This window comes from Mesoplodon bidens (assembly GCF_964165515.1).
Source record: "Mesoplodon bidens genome assembly, chromosome: 12".
Classification (NCBI taxonomy): domain Eukaryota; kingdom Metazoa; phylum Chordata; class Mammalia; order Artiodactyla; family Ziphiidae; genus Mesoplodon; species Mesoplodon bidens.
The window spans coordinates 67,082,111-67,094,648 of record NC_138168.1 but is presented as its reverse complement, the minus strand read 5'-3'; the positions used below and the strand labels follow the sequence as shown (position 1 = coordinate 67,094,648).

Below are 12,538 nucleotides of genomic sequence, written 5' to 3'. Positions count from 1 at the left end.
TTACAGAAATGAGGAAGAATCCCCTCCGAACTCTGCCCCAGTGGAAATAGGGTTTCCCCCACCTCCAAGCTGTAGGTGATGCCTCCTGTGCCTGGAGCAGAAGCTCAGGCCCCCTGTGGGTGAAAACCTCCCAGACATGCTTGGCCCAGACATGACACTTGCATCCTCTTTCAGTTCTGTTGGCGTCAGGGACTTGTGTACCTGCTTTAGCACCTGTGGCCACCACCTGTCCCTCTGTGATCACTGTGGATGACACATAACTTCTTCCCTCCCTTCTGTCCTAGGAAAATAGCTGCAAAAAAGGATGGAGCTGGAGGGATGGGGTCAAGTTTTAGTGTCAGTCTAGCAGTTTACCTGTTCTCAGCTTTTATTGGGATGTAAATGGAGCCAGGCTCTCTCTTTCTCAGCTCTTGCTCTATAGCCCCTGCTTGTCTTTGTTTCGAGAACCCCACTAAGTTTCTCTGCTGATTCCGTCGCCTTAGGAATTCTGAATGTTCACATCTTTAGATCCCATAGGAGGAGCTGAAAGGCCATGTGTGTGTCAGCAAGGTCTCTGGGTACGGGGAGAACTGAAATTTCCAGGTTCTGGGAAAACTCTAACTTGGGTCCTTAAGGGAAGCTGCCTCCAGTGAGCAGGGATTCTGAGGCCCAGAAAGCAGGTGCTCTGGGGTGCGGGGCAGCCAGGCCTCTGAGTTGGAGGTAGAGTGAGTGCTGAGGATGCCATGCAAGAACCTGGAGACGTGGAGGAGACAGAAGCAGTGTGGAACCTTTAGCTGTCACTGTTTCCTTTCTGTCTGTTCACTGTGGTCATTCAAGGACTGAGAATCGGATGGTGTAAGATAAGAAGGGGAATCAAGTTTAGATGGAAGGAACAACTGGGCAGTCATTGGAGGTCATTCATTCAACAAATACTTATTGAGCATCTACTAGATGCCAGGCACTGTTCTATGTGCTGGGGACACTATAGTGAGCAAAATAGAAAAAAAATCTGCATCCCATTGAAGCTGACATTCTAGTGGAGGAAGAAAAGCAATAAAAACACAGTAAACATGTAGTTGAATATATAGTAACAAATATAGTTAAATATATAGTTATATGTTGCCATATACTATGTGTGTTACATATATGTTTCTCTATATGGTAGATATATAGTAATACTAGCAAACACTTTCTATGGGCCAGATATGGTTCTTAGTATTTCCTGTGTCTCTACTCACTTAATCCTCTTGACAGTAGTCCTACAGCACTAGTTTTATTAGTATCCTCATTTTGCAGATGAGGACACAGAGGCACAGAGGTGTTGAGTAACTCACCGAGGCCATGCAGCCCTAAGTGACGGAGTCGGGATTTGAACACAGGCAGCCTGGCTCCAGGGTCTGTGCTGTCAAGTACCACACTGCTCTCCCCACTGCTACACCAGAGGGTGACAAGTGCTGGGAGAAACATAAACCAGGGGAGGGGACAGGGATTGGGTTGGGGGAGGGAATCACCAACAGCCACTGTGGAATGAAGGCTTCTGTTTTAGGTCAGAAACACAGAACACAGGGATTGCTTAAATCTCGTAATCATCCCCAGTGAGTGTGCTTTTCTAATACAGAAAGTATCTGCTTGTTTGGGGGTTTTCTTTGTCTCCCTGCTGGACTGTAGGTCCATCAGGGCAGGGACTGCCTTGGTTAGTGTCATTGTCCCGGCCCTCAGCAAAGAACCTGGCAGGTTCCATGACCATGCTGAAATTCTTAAATTTGGAGTTGATTAATCCTATTCAAGTGTTTGTGACTCCCTAATTTTTTAAGCACGCCTGAATGTTCTCTATAAAAGGAGAAAAGGGGGCTTCCCTGGTGGCGCAGTGGTTGAGAGTCTGCCTGCCGATGCAGGGGACACGGGTTCATGCCCCGGTCCAGGAAGATCCTACATGCCGTGGAGCGGCTAGGGCCCTGAGCCATGGCCGCTGAGCCTGCGCGTCCGGAGCCTGTGCTCCGCAACGGGAGAGGTCACAACAGTGAGAGGCCCACGTACCGCAAAAAAAAAAAAAAGGAGAAAGAAAAACTTAAAAGCAATTGTCAGAGGGCATGCCTCAGTGCACCAACATGAAGTGACCAATGGGGACTAGAAGTGATTCTGGGGTCAGAATCACTTAGTAAATCCGAATCGTCAAGGGATAGACAGGGTGCTTCTGACTGTACTGCTGGGGACTCTATGAACCCTTTCCTGTGGCATCCCATGGTGATCTTGTGATAGAGCAGGTCCTGCCCCAAGGTTACTGCTGGTTTATCCAGCTGATTGGGGCAACAGAAGGTAATGATTAGGAGCTTGGGTTCAGCCTCAACTTGACTTTGAGGCCTTGTTCCACCACATAAGGGCTGTGTGATTTGAGCAAGTTATTGAACCTCTCTGAGGCTGAATTTCCTAATCCATACAATAGAAGAAACAATGGTGTTCACCTCATAGGGTTGCTATAAGGAGTAACTAAGATCATGAATCATTGCAATAATAATAGAACATATTCTACAAATGTTAACTATTATTGTTATTATTATCATTATCAAGCAGGCTAATAACAGTTATCTAGTATCTTTAATTTTCTTCTACTACCAGATGGAAATAAGTCTTTTCATTGTATTAAATATTTCTATTAATAGATACATCTTTACATTTAAGCCTACCCTTTAGAACAAGACTAAAAGGTAAATGTTGGTCAGGTCCTCAAAGCGGCCCATGAAAGCCCTTTCAATCTGTAACATCCTTCTGAAATCCACTCACCATTTTTAAGGAAGTTTAAGGGATAAAGAAGAGAGAGCCCCTTTGCAGGAGAATCTGTGATGGTCCTCTGAGTGCTCAGGAAAGGCGCCCTGTCAGATGCTACTTTCTGATACTGAATCAGTCTCACCCGGTACCTAAGATGCTTGTTCATGAAGGCAAGTTGATGAGTGCACACGGGGAGGCAGGAGTGAGAACAGAAATAACCATTAGGTACGTGATGAAATATCCCAGACAGAAGAACATTTCCCAAGGTAGACAGCATTCCTTTGTAGGGCAGTGGCATCAAAGACCAGAAGGAGCATGTTTTTCTGTTGTGAAAACAAAGCTAATGTCCAAAAAATGATTGCTATTTAAACTGCTGGCAAACACATAACTGATTTTTTCACTAAGATAAGCTTCCAATTTCTGAATAACTCACATTTTTCTTCTTGAACATATTTTCATGTTACTGTGATATTGCCTATGCATCTTTACTTTGGTTGTAATTTAGTTTGTGGTAAGAAAAGAAACAAAGTTTATAATTGTTCCCAGTCTGATTTTAAAATATTCCCTTAATGACAGTTTTCAAGCTTTTTAATATAAACTTTTCTCATCAAAACATAAACATGAGAGGGAGCTCCCAAATGGAAATATATTGAGAGAAAGAATTTGATGGGACATTTCTCTTTTATTTTAATAGACTCCTAGAAATTGTAATTTTCACAGCCCAGCTGAGGAATTTAACTTTAAAGATGCAATAACAAAATGTGCAATATGAGATAGAAATGAGCATAATAAAAATCCAGTTGTTTCTTAAGGTTTAATGAGGATAAATAACATCCTACTATGTTTCCTTTAAGGAAGTAATGTTCCTTGCTCAAAGTAAAAAAAAGTTCAGCTTGAGGGAGAGAATTTGTTTAAATATTGTATTTAATTTTTAATATGTGAAGTCATCCATTTGGTCCATTCTTATAACTAATTGCCTTATCGGTGGGTAAGGAAAGGTTTCCCGGATGGAGTCTGAAGCGAGCCCCTTTTGACTGCAAGGAATTGACGCGCTTTAAGGGCAGTTGAAGGACTGGGAACATGTAGGCAGACACACGTAGCAATGAGGGAAGTGGCCTCTTCAGGTTAATTCCAACCACGGCGCCTAGCTGAGCCTCACACAGGCTGAAACTAGAGTGTGATTCCAAGGGCCTTCAAGTCCCAGGAGTCTGTACATCTCTCCTCTGGCTCGGTTGCTACTGGCCCGCTTGGTGTGCCATTGCTGTTTCTGTCCACTTCTCTCCCTACTGATCATCATTCTCAACTCAGATGTTTCTGCTTCCTTCCTTCCTTATAACTGGATGTACTCCTGCCCCTATTTTATTATATTTTTTTAAAGTTTTTTTGATGTGGACCATTTTTAAAGTCTTTATTGAATTTGTTACAATATTGCTTCTATTTTATGTTTTGGTTTTTTGGCCATGAGGCATGTGGGATCTTAGCTCCCCGACCAGGGATTGAACCTGCACCTCCTGCATTGGAAGGCGAAGTCCTAACCACTGGACTGCCAGGGAAGTCCCATTGCCCCTATTTTATGACTTATCTCTCACTGGACCGCCAGGGAAGTCCCATTGCCCCTATTTTATGACTTATCTCTCTGGGCAGACTTTGAGCCTGAGATCCTATGGCTGAATCTCTCTTTAGCTCTCAGTTAAAATTTATGAGAGTGGAATCTTATGGCCCCGGCCTGTCCCTGTTTGGGCAGAGCTTTGTCTATCTGACTATAACATGACTGTTAGACAATGTATGGGGCAGGTGCCTTTCCTCCCAAAGTCTGATTATTTCTCTTTTTTTGCCGGGGAAGGAGCCATATAGTTCAAATATGGTCTTTCCCCTTAGCAGGGGGGCATTTCTAAGCCCAGTTCTTCTTGGCAGTGGCTTTGGGATGGCAGACCCATGGCTGATACATCCAGCACAGATACATCTGATCGACAGACAGATTATTGGTTATTATTCACAGGGGGCCGAAGAACCTAAACTAAAGTGGGAGCACATCACAACCCTCGTCGCAAGCCTCGGAGAATTTGTGAGGTCCACGGACCGGAAGATCATAGCCACCACCCTGTCCAAGCTGAAGCTGGAGCTGGACTTTGACAGCCACGGCATTAGTCAAGTTCAGGTGGTGCTCTTCAGTTTTCAAGATGCTGTAAGTATATTTTGTCCATGTTTTCCCGCAGACTCCAGCCAAAATTAGTCGGAAAAATAGGATAAAAACATAAGTTGTTATCTTTTCTTTCTTTAATAATTTTGTTCAATTCTGTTCTCTTTGGATCATAAATAAGTATGAGATGGTTGCCTGTCCATGTGCCTCAAAGCACCAGATTTGTTGTTTGGTGTGTAATCTTGTATCTCCCCAGATTAGATACACATAAAATTGAACACCATGGAAAATAACAAAACTCACAAACATCTCCCATGGCTGCACTTTGTTCTTATGAAATCATGTAGTCAGTCACTTTTATTTTGATGATTTTAGCAACAGAGCACACTTTAGTCCTGCACTTTCTAATTCTATATGAGACATGCCATCTAGTGGTCATTGAGAAAAATGTAACCGTACAGACAGGAATGATCGGTAATTTTTTTCCGCCCTGCTGTGGTTTCCATGCAGAACATTTTAAACATACTTGTTTAATAAATATTCACTATTTCCTAGCCATCAATATACTTCAGAGCACAAGACATCACTGGATGAAAATTAATTCACAGGATCTGGTGAGAGATTGCTGAGGATTCCTCTCTCTCATATTGAGTTGCTATGCAACACAAACTTGAAGCCAGTTTTCCAGAAGCCTGATTCAAACCATATGCGATATTCTTGAATGAGACTTATTTGTGGAACTGTGTACCAAAAAAAGCCTGAGGTCCTTCCCGGAAGGCCCTTACAAGGTGTGGGAGACTGAAATAAGAGAGTTCTTAAGTGGCGGGGGGGGGGGGATGGTGGTGGGGTGAATTGGGAGATTGGGATTGACATATATACACTAATATGTATAAAACAGATAACTAATAAGAACCTGCTGTATAAAAAATAAATAAAATAAAATTTAAAAGAGAGAGAGAGAGAGAGTTCTTGACAGTGCCTGTCATGTGAATAGGGAAGCACTTTGCATAATTTTATTTAAATTCCCCAAACTGACTCACTCCTAATGTGTTTATTGCTCCTACATAGGCGATGTCTTGACAATTGCATTTGGTGCATCAAATGATCCCTGATTTAAAACCAAATTGTAATCCTTCAGTGGCCACTTGTGCTCTCAGGAACTCTGTGGTAGCCACTCAGTCTTGTGCTGTACTGTGGGCAGGGCAACGCTCCTGACTCGATTGGGGTCATGGAAAATGAGAGCAAAGCCTATCACTAATATTAAATGCTAAAGGCACACTCACTCTGTAGCTAGCGAGCCCCAGCCATCTGCAAACCAAATGAAATAATTTAGTGACTTTTTACTTGCCTACACACTTGGCTTCCAGCCTAGAGATTGGAAGGCAAATAGGCGAGTAGAATTCAGATTGAGAGTGGGTAAATTGTAATCCTGGGCCACAGGCCAGGTCTCTCTCTCTCTCTTTCTCTCTCTCTCTCTCTCTCTCTCTCTCTCTCTCACACACACACACACACACACACACACGCCCCGTTCTTGCTCACTCACTGTCCAGGATGGGAATGAACCCAAAGAATGGGCCGGATATAATATACTGTTTAATGAAGGGCTATGAGAAGCTGGTCATGGTGATAGAGGACCCCTCTTCCATTTACTATTTGTGACCCTTGAGAGAAATATTCTTAGTTACTAAATGTTATACCCGCATTTGTCAAATAAACAGGCAAGTCCTTTATGAAAGTACCAGGACAAAACTCAGTCTGAAAGGACTTCCTAGAACAGGTGGGAACCTAGCAATGGTTCGCTTCCTTAGGAGCAACTACTCTGAGGAATTCCTCAGACAGACTGCCGTCTAAACTGGGGGATTTTGATGAAGATGGACCAAGGGCAGGAATAAGCAACTGGAGCTCCAGCTTTTGGTGTGAGATTACAGCTAGGTCCCCTTCTCCCCAGCTTCTTCTTAGATCTCGAGTCAGAGCCCTGTTGGGAAAATAGCCTCTTTTCTTAGATGCCCATGTCAACCAGAAATTAGTGGAGTTAACTCAAATTTTAGATAAGCCTCTCTTAGCCTTATGATAAAAGTTATTTTTAAAAAGGTAATGTGGGGACTTCCCTGGTGGTCCAGTAGTTAACACTCCGTACTCTCAATGCAGGGGGCCCGGGTTTGATCCCTGGTCAGATCCCTGGTCAGGGAACTAGATCCCACATGCATGCCACAACTAAGAACCTACATGCCGCAACTAAAGATCCCACATGTTGCAACTAAAGATCCCAGTGCAGCCAAATAAATAAATATATTTTTTTAATAAATAAAAATTAAAAGGTAACATGCACGGCTTATACATACAATGGAATATTATTCACCCTTATAAAGGAAGGAAGTTCTGACATACTACACTAAGTGAAATAAGCCAGACACAAAAATACTGTATGATTTCACTTATGTGAGATACCTAGAATAGTCAGATTCATAGACAGGAAGTGGAATGGTGGTTGTCAGGGGCTGGATGGAGAGGGCAAGGGGAAATTGTTGTTTAATGGGTGTAGAGTTTCAGTTTTGCAAGGTGAAAAGAGTTCTGGAGATGGAAGGTGGTGATGCTTGCACAACAATGTGAATGTACTTAAGCCACTGAACTGTACATTTAACAATGGTTAAGATGGTAAATTTTATGTTACGTGTATTTTACCATAATTTTTAAAAAGAAAAAGAAAAGTAATGCATATATCTACTTCAGTGTCTACTTAAATATGTGAAATATTACTAGTCACTAAAAAAAGATAGCCTGACAACAAAGGTTTTTAATGTGAACAGCTTTTCTGGAATAGTTTGGCAGATTATTCCCCCGTTTAAAAAGATATAAGCAACACACCATTGTAAAGCAATTATACTCCAATAAAGATGTTAAAAAAAAAGATAAAAGGAAGCGTGGGAAGGAAAACAAGGCATGCACTGTGGCACATCTGTAGGTAGCATGTATGTGCTCATATTCCCCCCTTACTGGTGTTTCCAAGTCACCAGAGTATGCTGTAGCACTTGATTGTGTTAAACAGCATTTATAACGTTTAAGAATAGCAATTATGGGCTTCCCTGGTGGCGCAGTGGTTGAGAGTCCGCCTGCCGATGCAGGGGACACGGGTTTGTGTCCCGGTCCGGGAAGATCCCACATGCCACAGAGCAGCTGGGCCCGTGAGCCATGGCCGCTGAGCCTGCGCATCCGGAGCCTGTGCTCCTCAACGGGACAGACCACAACAGTGAGAGCCCCGCGTACCACACACACACAAAAAAGAATAGCAATTACTTTTCTTTAAATCCCCTTGGACTCTTTTTTTCCTCCTTTACCGCTTCCACCATCCAATCTGCTGACATCGTGAAAGGCGGGAAGCTACAGGTTCTGAGTCCCAAAGAGGCAACATTCCCACTTAACCAGATTGCCTTTCATTTAAGCGGTGTATCTCACTTGCTTACATGAGGATCACCAAACTTCATTTTGAAGTGGCAATTTTGCATTTGTTTTCCGCTGACATAAAGAAATTATCCACCATTCAAGGTAAAGAAACCTTTTAGTTATTTTTGTTGATGGAATGACGTCCAGATGTGTGCATCAGCTAGGTTATTTGCAACTAAATATTAAAGTAGTCCAAATGTCACTCTCTTCCTCCAGGTCAATAAAGTTCTTCGGAATCATAATATCAAGCCACACTGGATGTTTGCCTTAGACAGTATCATCCGAAAGGCGGTGCAGACAGCCATTACCATTCTGGTTCCAGGTCAGAAATACTTAACTACTTGGCAAATATTTAGTGTTTGATATTTTCAATTATTGTTCATTATCATTTATGGTGTCTCCTCACTGTTTTTAAGACCAGGTTAACCTTTTTTTTTTAATCTTTCAATGCCACCAAATAATATTTATCTAGTGCATATAGTCTGAGCAATGGTACACCCAGCAAAACGTTTACTATGAGTGAGGAAGACTTGCTTCCTTGTCTTTAAAGAGCATAGTTGGATATGAAGACAAAGAGACAACTATACAGGTGACCCAACTACATATGCATTTCAATATACAGATATCTGTGCCCACAAAACATATTCCCATGTCATCCTTTACCAGTGGTTCCCACACCTGCCAGTGCATTGAGTGATGTAATGAACTGCGTGATGTAAGGAGCTCTTTAAATTACAGCTTTCAGAGCTCCATCCCGGACTGGGTGAGAATCTGCTGGGGATACAGCCCAGGAATCTGATTTTCATCCAGCTTCCAGGTCATTTTGATTCACAGCCCGGTTTAGAAATCACTGGGCTAGACAGGTCCTAGCTGTGTTTGCAGTGAGATACAAAAGGGGTAGTGTTCATGAAACCCGGTTTTATGGAGTAAGGGAGAGATGTATTCATATTCTAAGACAATCTTCCAAAGTGTTTTGATAGTGTACCCATTAATAAAAATTTTAAGCAGTTCTCTTCCACCATACGTGTGTGTGTGTTGTGTGGATGTGGATAGAGAAATAGATTGATTTAGATATACGAATTAGAAACATGTTCTATTGTACTAATTTTACATGTATTATAAAGTGTTCTAAAATAGAAATCTAAAAATATAAGTAGGGGGCTTCCCTGGTGGCGCAGTGGTTGAGAGTCCGCCTGCCGATGCAGGGGACATGGGTTCGTGCCCCGGTCTGGGAAGATCCCACATGCCGCAGAGCGGCCGGGCCCGTGAGCCATGGCCGCTGAGCCTGCGCATCCGGAGCCTGTGCTCCGCAACGGGAGAGGCCACAACAGTGAGAGGCCCGCGTACCGCAAAAAAATAAAAAATAAAGTATGAAACATTTTAAATTTTATGTTACTTATAAATGGTACCACAAACTTTTAAGTTATCATCAACCCTTCTGAGTTGTGGAATTCCCTCTCTTCTCTCAGAGTACCTTGTTTGGTTTGAGAGTGAGGAATTAACTTATTTCTTTCTTATGAAAGGAAGGAATGGAAGAAGTTTTAACATCCCTGAACTTGCTCATCCTCTAAAGAGCGCACCTGCACCCCTCGTCCCTCCTGCCACCTACCTTTGCATTCTTGTACCTTTACCTTCTTCGGGTCTTGGGTTACAGCATGCCTCTGCAGAGAGTCCTGACCGACCCCGAAGTCTACAGTAGGCTCCGCCATCCCTCTCTCTCCCTGGAAATGGTTTTACCCCATGGGTGACACTTGCACCAATCAGAAACTGCTTTTATTTTCTTGTCTAATAGCTGTTTCCCTCATCAGAGGGTCTGTTTTATTTTATTCTGTGCTAAGCACACTGTCCATCATGGTGCCTGGAAAATAATAGACTCCTGGTAAATATTGGTTGAAACAATAAGTAAATGAGTTTCACCTGGTTATAACAAATTAGTGTGAAAATTTTTGCAGAACTTCGAAAAAAATCCTAGAGAGACTTTGAAATGCATGACTAGCGGTTGGATGTGAACCTGAGGAATCTAAAGCTGTTGGAAACCTACTGTAATGCTCTAAGGAAGTCAGCACATACTTATGTTTAGATGGTTGATCACTGGAATAAGCTTGGATGTGGGAAATGTACCAAAGAGGGGTTATAAACCCAAAAGATACAAGAGGTGAGAGAGATTAGGTGTGTGTCAGTAAAAGCGATAGGTATAGGCCATGAGTTATATCCAGTAGTAACCTAAATTAAGAGTGCTCAAATGAGGAGAGGAGGGATTATACTTTGAAATAATTTAACTAGCATATAAATAATCTGTTAATCTAATTTTTGCTAAAAAAAATCCTTTTAAAATTGATTACCTAAATACAATGGATTGTATCCTGGAATAGGAAAAAGAACATCAGTGAAAAACTGGCATAATTTGAAAGTAGTCAGTAGTTTAGTTAATACAATTGGTACTGCACTGATGTTAATTTCTTAGTTTTGACAGAGGTACCACAGTTACATAAGATGTACTGGGGGAACTGGGTGGAAGGTACACGGGAGTTCTCAGTATTATCTTTGCAGTGTTTCTGTAAATCTAAAATTCTTCCAAAATATAAAGTTTATAAAGCACACTGATTATCACACTGTAGGTGAAACACTGTTAAGTTTATAGAGAGTGACAGGGACAGTGCAGCGAGGCATGTCTCCTCGCATGGGTGTCCCCGTGGTGGGCACTGCTTCAACCCAGCCATGTGCAGAGCAAGGCACGTTCTTTATGCAAAGGGTTTGCTAAGGAAAGTTATTTGTCCTTCTACTGTGAATTGGCTTCTTTGAGGCCACTAGGGGTCTCTGATGACAACTGAAATGACTGTTTGGAAGCATTTTAAAAAGTGGACCAAAAAAAAAAAAAGGGATTCCCTAGCAGTCCAGTGGTTAGGACTCCACACTTCCACTGCAGGGGGCACAGGTTCAATCCCTGGTCGGGGAACAAAGATCCTGCAAGCCATGTGGTGCAGCCAAAAAAATAGTAATAATTTTTAAAATAAAATAAAAAGTGGAAATTTTAGAGAATTACATTAAGAAAGTATTTTTTCATATTCCTCTTGGGATAGGGGAAGACAATGTTCAGTGTACACCAACATATAAATGATGAAATATATGAACAAGAGGAATTGATTTCAAGCATTTGACAATTCCATCAAATTTCCAAATGTCCCTAAAGATTTTGTTATACAACTAAGATTCAGAGAAACACTAAAAATGTCTCTCTTTATAGTCCCCTGATAAAGATTCCTTTTAGATGACAAAATACTACAATTTACCTACCAAATTTTAAAAAACATGCCAAAGAAACCAACAGATTCAAAAGTATACCATCATAAATACATACATTTCCTAGATGTGTTTGCTGAGAGAACCCAGATCTTAGTTTCTAAACACCATTCTCTAATAAAAGGAATCAGAGCTCCTTGGAGAAATGGTTGATTTCCAGGCCTAGGGCAGGGGAAATACAAGATGAACTTGGAACATACTGTGATGGCAGAAAGTAATGAAGTGCCCCCAAGGGATGGAAGCTTATTCAAAGGACACTGGAGACAGCTTGAAGGAGTTGCCCAAAGTCTAAGCCAGAACAAATTAAGCAAAAATTAAAATAAAAGAATAATAGTATTGGATTATAGCCCATAGAATAAACTAAATATCCATGAGTCCATACTGATATAAGTAATTAAATAAATAACTATATGGAAGAGAAGGGCCAGCTCTTTTTTTTTTTTTTTTTGCAGTACACGGGCCTCTCACTGTTGTGGCCTCTCCCATTGCAGAGCACAGGCTCCGGACGCGCAGGCTCAGCGGCCATGGCTCACGGGCCCAGCCACTCCGTGGCATGTGGGATCTTCCCGGACCGGGGCATGAACCCGTGTCCCCTGCATCGACAGGTGGACTCTCAACCACTGCACCACCAGGGAAGCCCACCAGCTCTTTTTTTTTAGTAGAATTCCAATTAATAAATGTAGAAGGAATGAGGGAAATAGAAAATCACCATTAGGCAAACATTACAGTAATAATTATTGCAAGCAAGAACAATCAATGGCTGCTAAGATCAGTAGACAAAAGTGTGCTGAGAAACAGGATATTTGAATGGTCTTGGGGAATCTCCCCACAAGATATCTACTAATTACAAAGAGAAAACAGTGACACCCCCTTTATCAAAAGATCAAGGTAAGCATCACTCGTAATAAGACA

General features: G+C 42.0%; 1 protein-coding gene across 3 annotated transcripts in view; it reads left to right on the top strand.

Annotated features, from left to right (window-relative positions):
- Positions 1-12,538, top strand: part of MAP3K5 (mitogen-activated protein kinase kinase kinase 5) — a 227,742-nt gene that overhangs the window by 200,040 nt on the left and 15,164 nt on the right. For all 3 annotated transcript variants that reach the window (XM_081251030.1, XM_081251029.1, XM_081251031.1), the window contains 2 exons: positions 4,745-4,930; positions 8,543-8,648. In XM_081251030.1, coding sequence (XP_081107156.1) covers positions 4,745-4,930; positions 8,543-8,648 — 292 coding nt within the window. The remainder of the gene's footprint in view (positions 1-4,744; positions 4,931-8,542; positions 8,649-12,538) is intronic.